The sequence below is a fragment of the Pteropus vampyrus genome, unplaced genomic scaffold (genome assembly GCF_000151845.1).
Source record: "Pteropus vampyrus isolate Shadow unplaced genomic scaffold, Pvam_2.0 Scaffold57, whole genome shotgun sequence".
NCBI lineage: Eukaryota > Metazoa > Chordata > Mammalia > Chiroptera > Pteropodidae > Pteropus > Pteropus vampyrus.
Window position 1 is genome coordinate 7,625,780 of NW_011888838.1, and position 22,812 is coordinate 7,648,591.

At 31.1% G+C, this 22,812-nt stretch overlaps 1 protein-coding gene across 2 annotated transcripts; it reads right to left on the reverse strand.

Moving 5' to 3' along the window:
- Window positions 1-2,578: 2,578 nt before the first annotated feature.
- On the reverse strand, window positions 2,579-22,565 carry LOC105292452 (estrogen sulfotransferase). 2 transcript variants are annotated; one of them, XM_011360675.1, is made up of 8 exons: window positions 22,541-22,565; window positions 17,526-17,687; window positions 15,423-15,548; window positions 14,534-14,631; window positions 10,919-11,045; window positions 9,085-9,179; window positions 4,656-4,836; window positions 2,622-2,734 (listed from the first exon to the last, which is right to left on the reverse strand). In XM_011360675.1, the coding sequence occupies exons 2-8, from the start codon at window positions 17,674-17,676 to the stop codon at window positions 2,622-2,624; spliced, it is 891 nt and encodes a 296-aa protein (XP_011358977.1). In that variant the 5' UTR covers window positions 17,677-17,687; window positions 22,541-22,565. The 2 variants fall into 2 exon arrangements, with proteins under 2 accessions (XP_011358978.1, XP_011358977.1); XM_011360676.1 differs by lacking the exon at window positions 22,541-22,565 and having other exon boundaries at window positions 2,579-2,734; window positions 17,526-17,683.
- Window positions 22,566-22,812: the final 247 nt, after the last annotated feature.

Consider the following 22,812-nt stretch of genomic DNA (forward strand, 5'->3'; position numbering starts at 1 on the left):
TTATTCACCACTTACACTACTATGGTACATTTTTTACACATTAATGTATTAATATTGATACATTATTCTTAACTAAATTTCATACTTTATTAGAATTTTTTGAGTTTTTACTTAATGTCCTTTCTTTGTACCAAGATCTCATCCAGATACCATGTTACATTTATGAGTTGTGTATCTTTAGATCCCTCTAGACTGTGATGGTTTCTCAGATTTTCCTTTTTTTTTTTTTTTTTTTTTTTTGATGATGTTGACAAAACAGGTATGCTGGTCATATAGCGTGTATATTTTCTTTCAGTTTGGGTTTATCTGATGTTTTCATCCATGATTTTACAATGATTATAGGTTTTGGGGAGAAAGGCCAGCAAGATAAAGAGCCATTTCCGTCATATATCAAGGATCTCTATTATCAACCTGTCTGATCATTGATGATATTAACTGGCTGGGGTAGCATTTGCCCAGTTTCTCTACTGTAAAGTTTCTCTCTCATCCTTACCCTACCCATAACCCCTTTCATACTTTTTAGAAGGAAATCACAATGCAAATCCCACAATTAAGGGATGTGATAGAAGTTACACATAGTTAGTTGAAATTCTTCTGTATAGGATATTTATCTATTTTCCTCCATTTAATTATTTATTCAATCATTTACTCATATCGGCGTGGATTTGTGGATATTTATTTTATACTGTTGGTTATAATTCAGTACAATTTTATTTATTTTGTTGCCCAAATTGAATTCTCAGGTATTTTAGTCACATAAAAAATTCTATTGCATTGGTTCAAATTATGTGCAATTATAACCCTCATAAATAAATGCTTACTGAGCACTTCCTAGTTCTAACATGGTATCAATTAATTAGTTAGTTAACAAGCATTTATTAAGTGCTTCTAAGTGTCTAACATTTGGCCTGAAAGCATTATTCAGGAGATTTAATGATTTGGAAACCTTAAACACTAAGGTAACCAGAAATCTCTAGCTTTCTTAGAAGCATGGAACATAAGCTACACTGGCTATCCTTGTGTACCTCACCATATGGTACTATCCTAGTTCTTCATTTCTAGCCCACACACACTTTAAAACCACTTTGAGAAAGATTCCAAAAAATATTAAGAGGGTTAAAGAGTTTATTTGAATTTTAAGCTAGATCTCAACCCCCTTCCTTCTCCAAGGAAGTTACAGAAATGTATGGACAAGCTGTGGGGGGTGGGGAGGAATGTGATTGGTCCAAACTTCAGTCAGGCCAATTTGGAATATGTTGGTTTACCAAGAACTAAAGTTAGAAAGATAAGTGAGTTTATTCTTATTTAGTTACATGTGGGTGACACCAACTATGAGTTTTATAAATTATGAAATTAAAAAGCTTTTATTATATAATTTAAGGTTAAATTAAAAAAATCATGACAAAATGGTCATTTAAGAGAAATAACAATTGTTGCCTTCAATGATTTAGATTCTGTTTCTTATTCCACCACAACTAATCTTAACATTTCTCAAAACTCTTCATTTTTTTATAATGCAAAACTGTTATACTTTTTTTAGAAAAATTAGCTTTGATTCTTAAAGATTCTTGAAGAGGGTGTTCAGAAATTCCTAGACTTTTCTCAGAAAAGTAAGAAAACAAACCTTTTTTATTTCTCCTTAGAGCTGACCTTCTAGGTTAGGAATTAAGGATATAATATTCTACTAAAAGCCCATAGTAATATTTTCATTATCTTGTGTGTCATCTGATTCAGATAAAGGAAGCACTGACATTTAAAAATAAATGTAGTATAGGAAAAAAGTTATCAATAGAATGAATATAGAAGAATAGAAGACATAAGCCAAAACAATTTTATGTAAAAAATAATTTTTTCCTTTTGTTGTTGTTTTATTTTATTGGCAAATATCACGTTATTTAAAACTTTAATTTATAGAGCTTACATTAACTGCATTATGTGTAAGACAGAAGAAACTCTAAAGTATAATTATTTTAAATTAGCTGAAGACACTCAAACATAAATAACACTCGGGAGTATTCATAGACATCTGGAGATCAGTTCAGTTATGGCCAAAATTTACATTAGATTAAGGTAAACTCCAAATTAAACCATTTTCTAAAAAGTGAAAAAATTCAGGAAGGAAATAATAGGTATAATTATGTTCCCAAATTTACTTATTTATTTTTGTTCTTTTTCCCACTGTTTTCAAAGTTCATATATATAATAAAGATACTACTAAATGAGAAAAAAGCTAACATAACAATAAAGAATTTGAAATGCTTGATTATTTTTAATGAGTCTCTGACAAGTCAAACTATCTCTGTATTACTATATCATTCTATAGATTATAGCTTTGTGTAATATTTGTAAAAATAAGGCAAAAGAGGAGAAGTAGAAAGAGCAGAAGGAGGAGATGGAGAACATGAAAGAGAAGGAAAGGAAGAAGATAAAGAAAAAGAAAAAGAAAACACAAAATGAAAAGATAATAGCAGAAAAAAATCCTTTAGGTTTCTTTATATGAAGATCTCAATAATCATGTGAACTTGACTTTCAGATGACTCCTTCTCTACCAATCTCATATAAGAAACTTTGATGAATGATGAGAAGAAAGCTTTAATCTAAGATATTTAAGAAAACTCTTCTTAGATCTCAGTCCTTAATTTCAGTGTAGACCCCTTCATTTGCTGCTCATAGTGCCTGTCAAATTTCTCATTCAGGGCTACTGTAAAGTGATTCTTCCAGTCCCCTGCTATCCCTGTAACAAAAGAGAAAAACAATGCATATCAGGTCTTCAAGCCAGAATCATGAAGTTTTCTAATATTCATCATTGTCATTAATATCTAATCAAATTTTATTCTTGTGACTATCAATTATAAGAACAAAATATATACCATAACTAACATACATATTTGAGCTTGCACAGAAGTATTTGTTGTGATTGTTAAAACAACAACAAACAGCATTTTTTTTTTCTTTGACTCTTCCCTCTAATGTTACTTCACTGAATTTTCTTCTCCAATTTCCTCTCAAATGTTGGGGCTTCTAAGATGAGATCCATGTTTTACCCATTTCCAAAGTATTAAATATTATCTTCATGCTGATAACACTCAAATCCAGATTTTTGTTTCCATATCCAAATGTCTACATGATATTGTCACGTGGATTCCATACAAGTATCCCAAATTCAACTAGTTCAAAAGTTAATTCATTTTCTTCCCCATCAAATTGTGTTTTATTTATAATAGTCTGATTAATGATAACACTAGGTATCTAGGGCATAAACTTGGAAGCTGTCCCCTCGACCCCTACATCTATTCTTTATTTATATTCAGACTTCGTTCATACTCATTACCTTCATTCCATTTCTGCTGCACTGGCAGAGAAACTTCTCAGTGTTTTCCACCTGGTTTATTACAGTAGTCTAGCAGGCCCTTCTCTTTTGCTTTTCATCACATCCAACCCTCCCCTGGCAGAAGGAAGTCACTTGTATTTTAAATTAGTCAATAATTCACTTACCCCTTTGGGTCAAGAAGCTCTAAACTTTCCCAGTGAAATAATCCAAAAAAGCAAAAGAGAGAAAATTTGTGTCCTGGGTAGGGCCTCAGGGTATAGCAGTAAGTAGCCCTTAACAAGCATGACAATTAAATTCTAATGTTTTATCTTAAAAATATATGTGCGCAGTATGGGAAAAAAGACTGAGATAATCTAAGAAATGGATCATTAAAATGTAATCTGTGTGTTAACTCTCTTTTCAGGGGTTCCCTGTTTTTACCCAGTGGCAGGTTTGTTATTCCTATTATTTTAAAAATTCCCTAGCCTTCTCACTTACAATTTAATTCAAAGAGCAAGATTTTATCTATTCTGTTTCTAAAAAAAAAAAAAAGATATTTTCTCACTTTTTTCCTCAGTACATAACAGTATCAGTAAGACCAGATGTCCTAATACTCTACATATCCTACATGCCTTTGGATTTATAAACTGACTATATCTCATCAGACTACGCCTTTTCTCAATAGAATGTCATTTCATTGCATTTTGATTTTTTGCTAAACAGAGCCATATTTGCTACTATGGGCTTTGAAACTTAGTATTTTTTATCAGTTTTATTGTATAATTGACATATAAAGAACTGTACATATTTAATATATATATAATTTGATGAATATGGACATTTGCCACTTAGTCTTGAAAAATGCCTGCCACTTGGTCAAGGAAAAACTGACTAATTATTCAAAGCTTGTTTCCTCATCTCAGATAATAATAAAAGCTCATTTCTGAGTCTCTGATTAAAGTGTAAAGATAATTTGAATTTTTAAATTATATATGTTTATATAACGTACATGATAGAGCATCAAGGCACACAGGCTTAATAAATGATAGTAGAATGTGCTATTAGTGCTGGGGTTGAGGCTGTAGTGACTGTTGGTTACTTTAAATATAATATGCTGCATATTCTAAGTAATCATCAGTAATAGCAAGTTATTATTAGTGTTAGTAATAGTATTAGCGTTTTATGCCTCTGAAAAACTGGTAACTCAATAGAGTCCTCAAATGTGAAATAGTTCTGAAGAAAACAGAATCCACAGGCATAAATAATCTTCAATAGGTGTTTGCCTATAGCTATTTCAACTTGTGACTTTTTATAGCAATAGAGGCTAATCTCATGATTAAATCACCTTTTCTCATGAAAGGCGATATTTTTTGGTTCATGACTTCATCCGGTAATGTTGTGTAATTGGTAAATGGATTGTTTTTCATCTCTTGGAATGAAGTATGTTGTACAATCTTGTCCACAAGCTCCTCTGATGCTTCCTTTCCAAGGAATTGTATCAATTTTATCACCTCTCTTCTGATATCCTAGAGAGAAAAAAATAATTGTTTTGAAGACTCAATTAATAAAAATTGGATACATTACTATTTGAATTAAAAAAGGGAGAGAGAGAAAGATTTATCATTTTTCCCTCCACTGGTATTGGAATTGGGCTTCTATTGAGGAAAAACACTTCTCGGGGAAGTGGTATTTTTTTAACTTCTCTAAGCATAATTTTCCTCATTCATAAAATGGACATAAAAGACACTTCACACCATATAATTTCTTCCCCATATACAAAATACCACTTTCTTACACCATATACAAAAACCACTTTCTTGTATCATATATAAAAAATAAACTTAAAAAAGAACAAATACTTAAATATAAGACTTGAAATAATAAAACTTTTACAAGAAGATATAAGCATTAAACTCTTTGACATGAGTGCTAGCAATACCTTTTTGGATATGTCATCTGTTAGGCAAGGGGAACAAAAGGAAAAATAAACAAATGGGACTACATTAAACTAAAAAGCTTCTGTGCAGTGAAGGAAACCATCAATGAAATGAAAAGACTGAATGGATGAAGATATTTCTAAATAATATAGTCAATAAGAGGTTAATATACAAAATATATAAAGAACTCATGCAACTCAACATTGAATACGAACAATCTGATTAAAAACTGGGAGAAGACATGAATGAATAGACATTTCTACAAAAAAGACATACAGATGGCCATAGACATCAAAAGATTCTAAATATTATTAATGATCAGAGAAATGCAAATCAAAACCACAGTGAGACATCATCTCATACTTGTCAGAATGGCTATTACCAAAAAGTCAACAAATAACAAGTGTTGGCAACGATGTGGAGTAAAGGGAACCCTCATGCACTGTTGGCGGGAATGTAAATTGGGATACCCACTAAGGAGAACAGTATGGAGACTTCTCGAAAAATTAAAAATAAAACTACCATACAACCAGCGATTTCACTTTTAGGTATATATCTGATGAAAATGAAAACACTAATTCAAAAACATATATGCACCTCTATGTTCATTGTAGCATTATTTACAATAGCCAAGATATGGAAACAATATGAATGTCCATTGATAGACAAATGGATAAAGATGTGGTACACATACACACACAAGAATATTACTCAGCAATGAAACAAGGAAATCTCACCATTTGTGACAGCATGAATGAAACTAGAGGGTATTATATTAAGTGAAATAAGTCAGAGAAAGACAAATACTGTATAATTTCACTTACATGTAGAATCTAAAAAAAAACATGAACAAATAAAAGAAACAGATATAGATGCAGAGAACAAACTGATGGATACTAGAGGTGAAGAGAGTGGGGAGATGGGTGAAAAAGGTGAAGATGAGTAAGAGGTACAAACTTCCAGTTATAAAACAAATAAGCCATGGGGATGTAGTGCACAGCACAGGGAATATAGTCCATAACTTTGCATATTGATAGATGGTTATTAAACTTCATAGTGTTCATATTGTAAGGTATATAAATGTTGAATCACTGTATTGTACACCTGAAACTCATATCATACAGTATGCCAACTATACTTTAGTAAAATTTTTAAAAAAGATACTTCAAAGGTTATTAGAACACTAAATGAGATGATGTTTGTAAAATACTTATTGCAGACTTTGATGCATAGTACATGCTTAATAAATAAATATCTATGAATATTTATATACACTCTCAAAGACTACAGTCCCCTGTGATAGATCAAGTTTTGAGTTGAAAATATGCAGGCAAATTCAATTTTTCTCCTAATTTATTGGTGTAACTAGTGAAAAATGAAATAGAAAGATTAAGAAAATGTGTAAAAAGTCAAATATTCAACATGTAAAATCATCTGTAATATATGAACTATAGCTACAAATATCTCCATCTCTATCTATGTCATTCCTACAGTGTACTCTATTATCTAGATTAATCACTCGAGGCAATTATTTATAATACAAGCTATAATGCTAATTCTGGTGTGTAGTTTCCTCTACATAGAATGCTGTTCTCAAATTCTCTGTCTTACCATTATAGCTTGCCTATTAAACTTCAGCATAAGTATCACCTTCTTTGGGATGATTTCTTTGACTATTCCAATTTGAGTTAGATAACTCTGTTTTCACTCCCATAAATTTTCATATAAGTCTATTGTGCTATATCATTATTCTCATAATATTTTATTTACTTGTCCATCTTCCACAAAAAAAAGGTTGTGTCTCTATGTATAATGCTTACATGTCTTATTCTGTTTCTGTTTGATATATTGTAGAAACAAGAGAACATTTGCTTATTTATTCTTAGGCTCCTTATTGATTCAGATATAAAGCAAATCTAAACCTGGTCCTTATTAACCAAAATGGGGAGTGAATTGACTTAAACAATTTTTTTCTTTTGAGGGGGGGCACAGGTTGAGATGATTGGATTAACTAATAAATTTTGTTTGTGTGCCTTTTAAATTTACTGTCTTCAATACTCTAGTTACAGAACATGGCATTAGATAACAATAACTACAGATGATGGCTGTTTCTCATTCAAATGTGTTCTAGTGTTAAATTCTATAAAGAAATTATAATTCAACTTCTAAAATATTACAATTTTATTTTAAATGTGTTTATCAAAACAGCTCTGGGATTACAGCAACATGGGTTTTAATAATTGTACAAAGATGTGAACAAAATGTGGATATCAATTGCTTTCTTGATGCTAATGAAGGAAAGAAGACATTTCTTGTCTTTTAATAAAGAGATTCAGTATTTTGTCTGTCTTTTAAAAAGTTATTTAATATCTGTGCTTTAAAGAATAAAAATGAATACAGCACCCATTACTTACTACCCAATTTATGGAACAGAACATTCAAAATTTATTGAATTTTTCCATTTGCAAGTTCTCAACTGCCTTCCTCTCAAGTTCTAGTTCCATTCCCACAAACGAGATCAACAAAAGACCTGCTGGCCTAAATTGACCTAATCAATTTTGTGCTTTACTTTATAGTTTTGATATTTATGTGTATATCTCTAGACAACATTGTATATGCTTTTATTTTACCCAATTGATGTATATATTTGAAGTTTATTCCTCTACTGCAATATAATATTTAATAGGAGTACACTAATATACACCATGTATTTATTCTTCAGTTATTTTTGTATTGGAATTATTTTTAATGTTTAAATTTATGGAGAACAGTTCTATGAAGATTTTTGTACATATAACCTAATGTATACAAGTCAGTTTCTCAAGAGTATATATCTCCTAATGAAATTTCTGGGTCTTAAGTTATGTATGCTCTTTGTAGGTAATAAGTTGTTTCCATAATGTTTGTATCTTTTTACATTACTATCAGCAGTGTGTTACTTCTTACTAACCCACATCCCTAATGTTTATTATTGTTAGACTTTTTAATTGTTGTCAGTCTAGTGGGTGTGAAATGGCATCTCATAGTAATTTTTATTTTGAATTATCCTGATTACTAATGAAGCTAGAGAAAAACTAGATTATAAAGACATTTTGAGGCCATCAGACTTTTGCATATTACTGTTCCAAGCATTCTTTTTTCTCATTTTTGAAAATTTGAGTTGATATATGTGAGACCTTATCATTCTATCCTACATAGCCATTATTCTTTTTCTAAAGTATTCTATTTATCTCAGTGTGGTAACTTCTATGGAATTACCTTAGCTTCATCTTCCACATTACTAATCCATGATTTAGCCATGTCTTATTTGTTATTTAAACCATCTCTTAATTTCCAATTTTAATTTTTTATGATTTTAGAAATTACTTTGCTATTTTTTCCAGTCTGACTTCTTAATTTTAGTAGCCTCTTGATTTTTTTGTAAAATTTTTAATTTTTTCTTTTATTTCTTTAACATATTAAGCACAGTTATTTTGAAGGTCTTATCTAATAATTCCAAGATCTATTTGAATTTGGAGACCAGTTGACTTTTCTTTTCCATTATGATTCCTTGTGTATATGTGTCTGTGTGTGTATGTACGTGTTTGTTGTTTTACTTTGTTTTAGAAACTCAAGTTCTTTCAAATTTTAGCTTTGGTAATTTTGTAAGGCGTGGCTTTAAACATTTATTCACAGAAGATTTTTACTTACTAGCTTTAAATTTGTGCTAAAATATTTGAATTGTAACTTTTGAAGGTGGCTACATCATTTATTTAAAGGAAGATTTTGTATTTAGAGTGTTGTCAAATTCTAACATTTAGAAATTACTAAGTTGCCCATATGTTTTCAGTTTCTCACCTCTTTCATGTCTTCATAGAAAAGAAATAGCACATGTGGATTCTTTCTCAATTCCCACCAAGATTTTGTATGTTCATACCAGGGCCCATAAGGAACTAAAATTAAAGATAAAAACAACATAAGGGCATAGTATCATCATTATACAGCTTGAAAATGAGTGTTAAAACAATAGTAGCAACAAATAAATATAAATAAATGATCAAGGAATGAAAACTAGAGGTCACACTTGTTAAGCAAATTTCCCTGCAGTGAGGCAAATTATGTTGAATAAACCATATACAGAAACATATCCTCAACTTCATGATGGCATGGTTTATGGCATAGAGAAAAAGTGAAGGAAATCCCTCTTCCATCAATTTGATTCAGAGCTTATGAAAGCATTTTTTAAACTGGTGTGGTGCAGTGTGTGTGTGTGTGTGTGTGTGTAAAATCAGGTTGTCAGTGAAGGGAGTTGAGTTTGTGAAACTATCAACATTTACACAGTAAGAATTCAGTGTAGGTCTCAAATTTGCCATTTATAAATTAGGCTTGGCAAATGAAACTATCAAGCATGTACTGGTTTATTACAGCAGTTTCTCGATAAGGGGTGTTCTCTTAAGAAACTTTAGTGTCATTCTCATTCTTAAAAAGTTAGAAGATTTTGGAGATGATATGTTATGAACAATTGTTGTTTCTTCCTTTCTCTTTCCTTATCTTCTTTCATGGGTATACAAGTGTTTCATGCAATAAGAAGCTGACTGAATGATATAATATTGTGTGAGTGAAGTATTCTGCTTTACATTAAAGCATTGCATACCTCTTCTGTTCTTTGACTTTATTGACAATTTTTCTTTACAGAAAGAGTTATATAATGATATTTATATAGTGATTTTATTCATCTATTTTCTGGAGGTGCAACCTTATCTTTCTCTGCCTTACTATGTGGATTTGATGATCTTGAGGGATATATTTTATTCATGATGCTTTTATATTTTATTCATGATGCTTTAACATAAATTTCCCAAAAGTAGCAACAGACGTAAAATACATTCTACTTTTAGTATATGTAAAAGTAGAATATATTTTACTATATTCTAAGCCTATGCTAAGCCTGATGAATATATTCTACTTTTATTGAGTCAACATTGCTTTCTATAGATATAAAACTTGCATGGCATCATTTTTCTTACAATTATTACTACAGGATGACAAAGGCCTTCCTCAGTTAATATTAAAGTCTCCAGAACCGTTTCTTCCTCAAATCTGAATATTCAGTTGTTTTAGTCTGGAGTTAAATAAAAAGGCAAAATTTTCCCAAATTTTTGTCCAAGTAACTCTTGTACTGTTCTGAGAACTCTAGCTGAATCATTCAGATTGTACACTGAGTAAAACGAGTAAGGACTTTGTAGATATTCAGTCTCCTTTGTGCATTCTGGCCCCTTGTAGCACCTAAAAATTTTCCTTGGAAATAAACGGGCATTCTCTCTCCTACATTCTCTTCCCCCTCTTAACCAACAGAGTTGTAATAACAATCTGTGAAATATCTTTCTAATTAAAAAAAAAAAAGACAAGAGAAAGAATTGGACACCCAACCGTTACCTCCAACTCCCAAACATACTTCTGTACATTTATTTTTAGGCATTGAACTGAACTGTCCATATTTTGCAATTTGTCATCCACATCTGGAAACCCTATGCTTGCTCTAAAGTTCAAGGGCATCTAGAACTTCTGTGTTTTAGTTAAGGATCAGGCAAGATCACACACCAGGAAAGACAACAAAACTTTTTGATCAGAGATGCCATTTGTTTTGTACCATGTACTTTGAAAGAATTTAAAGAATAGGAGCTGTTCTTACCTTGTCCATCCATGAATTTCTCCACAAACTCTGGAAAAGATCCAGGATTTGGATGATCAGTTACCATTAGAAAGAAGTAGTAATAAGAAACAGCTACATCTTTGGCATTCCGGCAAAGGTAAATCATCTAAGAAGGTAAAAAATATTAAATTACCTATTTTTTCAAAGATGGTGCCATTAAGATTTAAAAAGAAAACATTTATGCTTTTCAACTATAAATATAATATATGTTCATTTTAAAAAGTGTATAAAATTCTAAGGAAGAAAAATTTTTGATAACCTGAGGCGACAGCATCTTTTGTAGTGTTATTTAACATTTGTTCTCACTTTTTCATTTTTATGCCACTTTCACAATATAACACCTCGTTTGAGTATCACAATTCCATTAATACAAATTGGGCCAAATAGATTATTATCCCCAATTTATAAATGAAGAAAGTAAACTGAAATTAGTCAGAATACATTATTGAGAATAAATCAATGAGAGTAATGATTCGGTAAATCATTTCATCAACAATAAAGTCCCCCAATCTTTATACTATACCAACATTCTGTACATAAAGAAAAAAAAAGTCCTGTTGTTTCCTTACTCACAATCTTAAAAAAAAAAGTTTATGAGGGTCTATATGCACACTGATCTTAGTAAAAATGTAATCATATATTTTCATGTAATCTTATATCAATAAAATATAATCACAAACACGGAGTTTCTGTTTTACCTATGGAGGAAACACCAAAAATTGACAATCAGAAAGCATTGGGTTTAGTTGCTAGTTTTGGCACTAAGAAATTCTATCATCTTGTGCAAAGCGCCAATCATTTTGGACCTAAATTTCTATCTACTAAACAAGTCAGTTGGGTCAGATCTCTATTGTCTCTTTTAGGTCAGATACTCAATGCTGCAGGAAAAGTTCTGCAAAAGAAAACTCCTTCTCCCTGTGGTCGTCCACTTCAGACCTCAGGCACCTGAGCAGTACCACCGGGGAAGTCTGCTCTTGACTTCTCCACTGTTGATTGGATATGATTAGGCTCATTAACTTATCTTACTAAAGTCTCAAACAATTTTAAAGAAATCTTCTATTTTATTCTTAGAATTATGGATCTCAATTTTAAGATCCCACTATAAAACCTCCAATTACTAATGAACAAAAGCAAACTTTCTTTTTCTTATCAAAGCTATTATTAGCTGTTCTGAACTTTTCTAATTTACAACTCTCCCTAGTTCTTTTTGCCTACCAGTTGAATGGAACTCTGTCACTATATCCATGAATTTATTTCAGAATTTTCACCCCTTTGATTTTTTCTTGCTATTACTTCTGTCTTAAATATTCTCTGCATGTCAAAATACTATCCATATTTAAAGTTTGGCTCCCAGTTTTCCATGAAGCCTTTTATTCTTCCAGGCTGGAGGGCAGGACAGCAAAAGCAATCCCTCTTCCCCCAAACTTTCATTGATTTCTCTTATATTTATTTTGGCAGATCTTATTCTATACCCCAAACTTTTTAGTGCACATGTTTTTCCTTACTAGATTTTAGTAAAATCTAGTTCTTTCTTGAAGATATATTACTTTTACCACAGCTCTCAGTTTACCGTAATTCACTTGATCATAATTCATCTTTAAAATACTACATACCTCTCCTAGCTGATGACGTTTCTAAGTTTGCGATCATTCCCTTGATTTAATTAAAAGATTTTAACACCTGCCTCATAGTATCACTATTCCAAATCCTGTCATCATCCTGTGAAATTTTAGTATTTGTATGGATGATTCATCTGATTCTCTAGGTTCTTATACTCATTGATCATTACCTCTATTTTACGTCAGCCAACCACCTTTATAATCAGATTGTGAATCTTGTCAGTATCTTAAAGATTTCAGTTCTGGTGCCTTATCCTGCAGCATCCTGTTTTCTTCCAAGAAAGTTCTGCTCTTCCCTTCTTCCCTATCAGTTATTTCCAATATACCTTTCCTGCAACCACTCCTAGGCCTCAAATCTATTGCCCTCAATTATATATTATCTATTAACCTGTTTTCCCGCACTTTTTTTTATCACTTATATTTTCTGATCCACACCTTCATACATACTTTTACTAATAGTCTCAATCCATCTGTCTTCTTGTTCTCCAGTGAATCATCTTGGGAATACTCAGAACATAAATCCATCCAATTATTTACTACTTTTTGATGATCTCTGATATGGTAAGAAGTTTTGTGAAGATGGAGACTATTGTAAAAGCATAGTATCTATATTCATTTGAAAAGTTACCATCAAGACTATAATCCATTCTTCAAAGGGAAAAATATCTTGAAAAAATGGTAATAACACATTTAGAAAATATCCTGAAGACCATTTATGTATGGAATTTCAGCAGAATGTATGTGGACTAGCTAAGATTATTTAGGATAAAAGCAAACAAACAAACAAGAAACATTGAGATCTACAGAATTTTGGACCATGGATCTCCAGAAAAGATCAATTATATCATGTAATATCAAAGCACAAAATGGACATGTTTCATGACTGTGATAAATCTATTTTTTAATTAGTAATGATGGCATATAGTACTTTAATATCTCATATGTGTAGCATGGGTCATAGTGTATCCTAAAAAAAGCTAGAAAAGATGTTAAGGAACAGCTTCAGTAGTCCAAGACTTAATGTTTTGCCTGTACTTTGGGATTACTCATATGGATTTTTCTAAAAAGTGAAACTGATCATGTTATTCATCAACTTAACATGTCTATAACTCCTCATTATCATCAAATGGAGTCCAAACATATTAACTTGCCTTTGACATCTGTGATAATCAATCACTAGCTTATCTTCCTTCACTCATCCAGCCTATATGTACATTTGACTGTCCAGCTAAACCAGTTTCAAATCCCCACTGGGTTGCCTCTGGGATTGTATAGACGAACCACTATACATTCTGCAAATATTAGCTGAGATATTATTTGTTCCTGATGCTTTCCCCATCCTCAAAGTCTAGTCTAGAATTCTTCTCTTACTTGACCTATGACGATGCATCATCTGTCTTTTCTCCTCAATGGACTAAGTGCTTATGAAGACAAGGATTTCATGTCTTGTTAATTGTCATATTGGTGGTACACAATAGGCAATCGGTAACTAATTATTATATGGTATTTGTCAGGTTTATCCTTTTCTAGTTTATTTGCATTCCTCACAGTACCAAGCACAAAAGTTTGCAAAGGGAATACATTCAATACAATCAGTAATAACAACAAATGTAAAAGTAGCCACCATTTATTGTTTACAAAATACTAGGCACTATGTTAGGCAGTTTACAAGCATTATTTCATTCAAAATTTATAGCAGCTCCATGAGGAAGATGCTATTATTATCCTTCTCTTACAGATGAAGAAACTGGCTTAGAGAGTTTATTTGTATTTTGGTTTTTTTTAGAATCACCTCCAGAGTTGGAATTGAAATCTAGACACTCTGACTATACTGACTATAATTTACATTTATGAAATATTTATAGATTCAATGAAAGAATAAACAAACAAGTATGTATATGACACAGTTATGATTTGATCATTCTAAAATTTATTTGAGTTAGATAAACTTTTAAGAATACTTGACTTTGGTCACCTTACAGTTCTTTTCCCAAAATGAGGTTGGAAGAAGCTTCACTGACAGATGAGTCTTCACTATTCTAGGAGATGCCATGTGTTTTAATTGTTCTATTCCTGATTTTTAAAAAAATAAAGGTTAGATAACCTTGAAAATTATAAATATTCATATGGATTTTATAGGTATTATTAAAATAGAAGTAACTTTAAGATTCTATAATATTAATAATAATAAATGCTCACTATGACCAAAGTTTTGATAGAGGAAATAACAGAAAAACAATATATTCAAATAAAATTTTATCATTTTAGAAAAATTATTATTAACATTTTGGTAAACAGCTTTCTATATAAATATACCTACCTATATGCCCAAACCCACAGCCATTCAAATACCACACACAGAGGTAAAGTTTTTAATATTTTCTAATTACTGTTTGTTTTCAATGTTTTAGACTAAAACTGCAATATCAGGAAATATATGACATCCTAATTTTTTAATTAATTTTATAGTGTTAATATATCATTTAAAAATATTCTTTTGTGACAAATATTTATGGTGTTTCTAATTTTTTTGCAACAGTAAAACAATCTGTAATGAATATCCTTTTGCATAGATCTTTAAAAAATGTATGGATATTTTCTTAGTGTTTAAAATATTATCACATTTAGCCCATAGAGAGATAAATGCTCACATATTACTAGACTCTACTAAAGATATATAAGACCTATTATTCACTCTGCTAGGCACATAATATACCATAAACTCTGTCAAGATTTAAATTGAAATTTACATGCTTTGCTATCTAGAAGACATAATACTAATTTTCACTCTTGCTTACAGTCTCTTTCCTACATCTACACTTTAAAATATATGTATATACTTTTAAAATCAACTTAAACATTACCATTCATCACCTCTTCTTTTCTGCATTCCAGGAAAGGTATTCGATTAAAAATGACATCTCTTTTGCACTTTTCCACATCACCCTCTTTATAGATCAGGTCTACAATTTCACTAACCCAGGTTGTACCTGTAAAAATTAAACAATCTCGAGTCTCTTATTGACAATGTTGGGCTGATGATAGAAGGGATGAATTTATAGCTGGATAAAGTAGAATGATATCAAGCAATAGTATTTGAAAGATGTCACAATGGTCACGGGACTCAAGAATTATTTTTCTGTAATATTTAATCTTATAATACTCTAAAATAACTTCAAAAAATAAGAACGAATATTATAGTAAAACATACCTGTGATAGGAGTTTCACTTTGTCCATGATAAATTGTGACATTGTACAAGATGATAACAATTTGGATCTAAATTTTTATCTTTGAAAAGTAAAGAGACTTGAATAACAGAAGGTATACTCAAGCATTCTCTCAACCACAAACTTTACTGATGGCTTCTTATGCCTCAAGTTGAGTGTTAGTTCGGAGGATACAAAAAAGAATAAATCTGGTCCCTGCCCTATGTTGATTAAAGGTCCTTTGAAGAGTCAAAAACAATGTTCAATAATTACATTTCTTTTTTTTTTTAATATTATAATACAGGTGGGCACAGGGATTTAAGGGACTGCAAAGGAGGAACATCTAATTCAGTGTGCTGCTGCTGATGCAATGTTTCAACAAGAAATGCCTTTACAAGAACATAATAATTGAGCTTAGCCTTAACAAGTTACTGGCATAAATTCAACTATTTTGTGAGGTAGGGAAGAGTTTTACCAGGCAGAAGAACTGTCTTTTTTTTATTTTTTATTTATTTATTTTTATTATAGGTCAAATACTGAAGAGTAGTAGAGTGGTGAGGAAAAGAACTGGAAATAGATTGTAAAGTCTAAATCAAAGAGTCTACCCGATGAGGCTATAGACAAGAGACAGCAAGCATAAAATGCCTTGTAGTTCTAACTAAAGAGTTAGAGTTATGTGTGCGGCTCAGTTATAGGTACATTTAGTGAACCAAATGACTAAATGACTAAAAGGCTTGACATAATTTAAATAAGAGAACTACAGGCATTTCAGTTCATACTAAAATGACTAAAAGGTTTGACATTATTTAAATAAGAGCAAGATTATCAGGACTGTGTTTTAGAAGAAGTGGCAGAGTAAATAAAACAATGGAGTGAGGAGTCAATAAGAGAGACTAGACACTTGTAAGAGATTGACTATGAAACATGTCTATAAGACAAAATGGGAAAAAATTTTTGATTGATTGAATGTGGGAGATGAAGAAGCAAGAAGAAGTGAATCTGAAATAGCTTTCAGGTTTCTTCTTCAGATGACTGGTATTGAATTGACATTGATTGTGACAGGGAAGAGAAATGGAGGAACAGCTGTAGAGTCAGAGTAGCCAGACATATTTAGTGTTTGACATATTTAAGTGCTAAATGGAACACCAAGAGAGAGAAATCTGAATTGAACCATTCTAATTCCTTAAGGTCTATGATTATACGACTCCGACTCCGAACTAAAATTAACGGTTGAGCTAATCTCAGGAAAAAAAGGATGTTGCTTAAAAATAAAGTTATGGAAGCTACTCTTCTTTAATAAATCTACTGCTTGGCTTAAAAATTGATTAATTAATTAAAAATAAAGTTTTGGAGATAGACTTATAAAGAGAAACTGGTTAGCTAAAAAAGATGTTTTTAAATCTGTGAAAATTACTTATACTCTGTTTATACAACAATGCCAATAATGACATAAGGTAAACAGTTAATAGTTTTAAATTTTAGTTATGGTTCAATACTCATCCCTCTATATCACGTAATTTTCTAAAGTGGCCAACAATGCCCGTTTTTTAATGCACGGCTCAGTTATAGGTACAGATTATAGTCTTAGAATAGAGCTATTATATGTCACTTTTTCTGTCTGTATCAAAACTACTATATCTGTCCTTATTTGACATGGAGAATATGTGTGCAGGAAGTGAACAATTTATATTTACCATTCAAGGTAGGTTTGTCATTTCTAGGAGAAAAGGAACAACTTAGACATAACAGGGAGACTTACCAGATTTAGGATAGGTGGCAATGACAAGATCATCTGGTCTTGCCTCAAATGCCTCCACATCATCCCAATATTTGACAAAATCTTTATACATTAGAATTCCATGGACTCTGCCAAAGTATTCAAAGTAGTCATGTTTGGAAGAATCCATCATAGAGTGATACACTGAAAGAAAAAAAAAAAAGACATGTTTTTCATTTGTATTTACTTCAAAATATTTTAACAATAATAGCTCTGTATACTGAGTTCTCTTGTCTATCATTTCTTACCTATTGAATGTATGGGGTAAATGTATTTTAAAGAAGTATATAACACAGTCTTGGTGCTTTAAGAGTTTCTAATCCTATTAAGGAGATCAGTCTAACATATAAAAGAATGATAAAGCACAAGACTTTATAAAGTAAAATGTTTAAAACTGCAAAAATATGTAATACATTTATATTATCATAATAAATAAATATGTATTTATTTATTATATTCATATTATGTATACATAATATTTATATATAATAAATTTTGTAATGAATGAAAATGATAGAGGCTTCAATTTTTCTGTCGAAATTGCTAGGCATAGAAAAAGACTAAAAGGTTAAGAAATACAACAACATTTTGGCAAAGAATCACTATGATTAATTATGTCTACATTAAAAACAATGAAGGTTTACGGTCCCATTTGATGGCTGTCACCAGATCTCAAAGTCAGAGCTTCCTTAGTTCCTGAATATTTTTCATTTAAGGAAAAAATTCAAGTGCTTTGTGAATGTATTTAGAAGATGAAATTAATGGCACTGTAATGGATATCTAAGACAAGGATTCTTGAGAGTACAGAAGATTCCTTTGTGACTTCTGACATTACCTTTACTTTTCTCTCTCACTTAATCATCAGTAAAGTAGTAGACACTCCCATTGAGTGATTTGTCTGAAAGTTACAAAGTTAAAAAAAATGGTTGTCATTTGATAATTCATCTCCTGATCCTGTGACAACCCATTTCGTGTTCAGGGTTAGTTGTAGAATGTTTAATTAAGCAAACTTTCTTTCAACTTCTTTTATTACCATTTCCCCCCAACTTACTCAATTTTGAGTTTATGATCATAGAATCTCAACAAATTTTGTCTTTTTTTAACATTATCCTTTCTAGACCTCCTTTTTATTCACCCTTGCTTCAAGAGCTGCCTGGTGACTTGTTAAGCACTCACATATTTGTGACTCTGTAGCTTTTATTGTGTTTTTCAGAGAGTTTGTATTATAACAACAGGAGACTCTTGTAAGCAATAGTTCTTTTAGCCATCTATTGTGTTTCCTTTAATATAGAATCTCAATCTGTGAGAGGAGCATTGCAAACAGGAGATAAAATTAGTAGATACCGTAATAAATGGATTAACCCAAAGGAAAAAATATCAAATGGTAAAATTTTTAAAAGATGTGTCCTACAAATCAAACCAAATAATTAGACCATTGATGTATACTGAATGCTTCTTCTAGTAGTTTTTTCCCCACTACATTTCTAGGCTGCACATTACAGAGGAAAACTTTCAGTCTCTGAACTCTCTCATCAACATCTGACACTAAAACCCATTGATTCCATCTCTGTTATTTTCCTCCATATTCTATCATTATGGTCACTGCCCTACTTAGAAACCTCTCCAACCATTGATTGAATATGAAAATAGTCTTCCAATTGTCCTTCCTGTAAAAAATGTGTATCTCCTCTTTCTATAACCACTAGAGAAAGGAAAACAAATGTTATTTACTTACTTTGTGCCAGATTTAAAAGGCTTTATTTTAAAATCTTATTTATAAGTCACAAGTTTCTATGAAAAAGCAGACATTGTTACCAATTAGGTTAAGTTTGTTCTGCATGAGACTCCTTGAGGATGGAACCATATTTGTCTTATATAAGGAAGGATAAATATTCACATGTTTATGCATACATGTAAACATGTGCATATAACTATTCTTATTTTTGACCCAATTGTTAAAAATTTAAATAATATAGAGAAAATGAAAGTTCCCTCTTTACTCTCAAAAGATAATCACTCTAAATAGCATTGTATTTATGCTTCCAATTATTTAAAGATATATTAAAATTTACACACTTATATATATGCTTTGTACTATATTTCACATTAATTTGTAACCTATTATTTACTGAACTATATAATGTGGACATATTTAGGTGTTGATATGTAAATTCTCTTATTCTTATAAATGACACATAGTAGTCCATAGTATGAAAGTAACAGAGATGATCCAATTCTTTAATGATAAAAATTCCTGTTTTATCTAAGTTTTTTGAATTAAGTAGTACTTAATGTTTTTGAGCATATGTATTTTCACACATTTTTTTACAGTGCCAATAGAATTACTAAAATAAAAATTATGCACATGTAAGGTACTGATAAATATTTTTAACAAATCACTGAAATGTTGTACAAATTTGACAGTATATGAAATTGCTTTTTTCTCACATCCTCACCAGTACTGGAATTTATTCATTGTAATCTTTCATAATTGAATATATACATTTACATTTATATTTCATAGATATTTTGTAATTTTTTATGTTTTCACATTTTGTAAATTTATTGGTTATTTTAATCATTTTAACTCATTTTGCTCATCAGGAATATTGCTTTTTCCTAACTGATTTATAGTTAGTAATTTATTAATGATTTATATGTCGAGGATATCTGTAGTTTTTCCACCTTTTTAACGATATATAGAATCTTATTGTTCATATTATCAAATGTGTTAAATTTTTGCCTTATGATTGATATGGTTATCTAAATATTTAAATGTGCTCATATAATGAGAAACACATGTATTAAAAGTTTATATATTTATATTAATTTATATAATTAATGTGTACATAATAGCAAATAGTAATTAAAAGTATGGGTTCTAAAGTAGACCATCTTGTTTTAAATCCTAGCTTTGCTTTTGGAAATTGTATGATCTTGGCAAATTAATTTGACTGTGCTCCATTTTTCCCGTCTACAAATTGAGGATGATAACAATGATAATACCTGAAAAAATTATCAGGAATTAAATGAGTGGATAAACCTGGCCAATTACAAATGCTTAATAAATATGAGCTTTTGTTGTTATTATGCCACATCTGTTCGATAATGTAGAAGAGTCAGACACTTGGACTCTCTCAGTAACAGTACACATTATATGGTAATATCCCTGTTGAAAGCAGAGGAGATATTTGTTGTCCAAAAAATGACCAAGAATGTTAATGTAAAGTTATCCAGAGAAATTCATAGTCAGTGATCTGTTTTTTTTTGTTGTTGTTGTTTGTTTGTTTTTTACTGGAGAGGGTAAAAATGTCCAATGCGAATTTTGAATTTTGTTCCTGTTTATTTGTCTAAAGTTCTCTGGGACAACCTGGTATGTGATTCATTTCATTTGGGCCCCAGATTGCACAACAGAAGAGAGACACAATAAAAGAGGTTTTTTAATTTGTTTGTTTGTTTTTAACCACAAAACAGTTTAACATGTGTCTTGAAAACCACAGAACAACACTTGTCATGGCCGTTATTACCCTAAGGGAAAAGTATCCCAATCCACAGAGAAACTCAACTTTTTCAAAACCTCCCTCTCAGATATACCAGATATAACATCACCAAGATTATATTTTGATTGAAAATCAGTCTTGTTGATAAGTCAGCTTGTTTCTCAAAATGTCTGTTGCTCTCAGAAAAAAGAAAAAATGTGATGAAAGTCATAGTTCGCCCAGCCTACTGATTTGTTTATTCATGTGAACAACTTTCTTGGTGTTCTGCCAAGTCTGTAAGAATTGGCTTATGGTCAATTGAGAGTAGCCAACTTATCATTAAAGAGTTGGCTGACTTTTGACTGCCCCTTCATGATTAATTTTAGACTCAGAGTTAAACCTGGTTGCATATAATAAAATCTCTTTCTTTGTTTAACTACTTTTGGTAAATTATCTCATATCACAATGTATGGACACACCCTCTAGCTGCTCTCTTCTTTCTCAAAAGGTGTATTTCACTTAGAAATTGTCAATTTTATTCTCTGAGTATGTAGGTTACCTTTGTCTAGAAACATCAACAAAACTATGGTTAAAACTGTGATTAATAAATTCAATTGAATTCAGAAAGAGTTTCTTCTTCTTTTTCTCTACATTTCTTCTTTTCTTACTCTTTTTTCTCTCCCCACCTTTTTTTTTTTTTTTTTGTCCTTTTCTCCTCTATCCTCAAGCCTGCCTTTCATCAAGCAAATACTCTCTGTGTGAGTTCCTACTTTACCCCCAGGCTATGATACCATGATAAGTACAGATACATAAGGCTCACTCAGTCCTCACCAGTTTGGACTTACTTGGATTTGAGTAAAGTAGCTAAAACCAGAGAATATCCTTTTGTACATTATTCTATCTCAGACCTCAAAACTGTCATAAAGTAGATGTTCAAAAGCACTCATTAAATTGGTTGAATCAAATCTCTCTAAGTTCTCTAGTTTCTACTAAGACTCCTAAATAAAATAGATACTATCCTGCCAAAGATCTACCAGTCAATGATTTACCAAAGACTTGTATTTCTGTTGTATTTACCCAAAGTCTCTCACTTAAAAGTGACAGTAATGTTTGTATGGCCCATGGTAGTTAATAGGCAGCTTCTGACATATTTCACACAAGTAAACACCAGAAGTCAGTCTTCATGCTGTTTCTACCTTGCTTGCTTTGTTTCCTCATCAGTAAAATTGAGAACATGTACAGCAAGAAAGACTTACAAGGTAACTATGATACTGCAGTTTTATATTAAATCTCTTTAAACAGCAAAGGACTACATAAATGCAAGGTGTTATTTTTAATGACACACAAGTGATTTAAAAAGGCTTTAAACACCTTACATTATTAGCGACTAGAGTATTGATAAAGACTTTATTCTTTCTGCATTTCTTTTTTGAACAGCTTCATGCTATACAGTTTGCATTTATGTTTCCTATATCTAAATCTAAATATTAACATCAGTAATAATAATAAAAATACAACCTGTCCAGATGATCCAGTAAAAGAAACCGGGTGATCCAATGTAGTTTTCCTCAAATTCCCACTCAGATTTAAAACTGCAAAAAAAGATGAGAACCACTTGTGCATTTGGAATGTTTCTGAGGAGCTTTTATTCCAAAGGCCAGAGAAAGGGGCGGAGATTAATTTGTGGGGCTTGGCTTTCTGAAGTCTGTGATGCAATGGAGTAACACAAATATAAATACATACCTCCAAAGGGATTCAACTACACACAGTTATACTCATTCATACAGAGA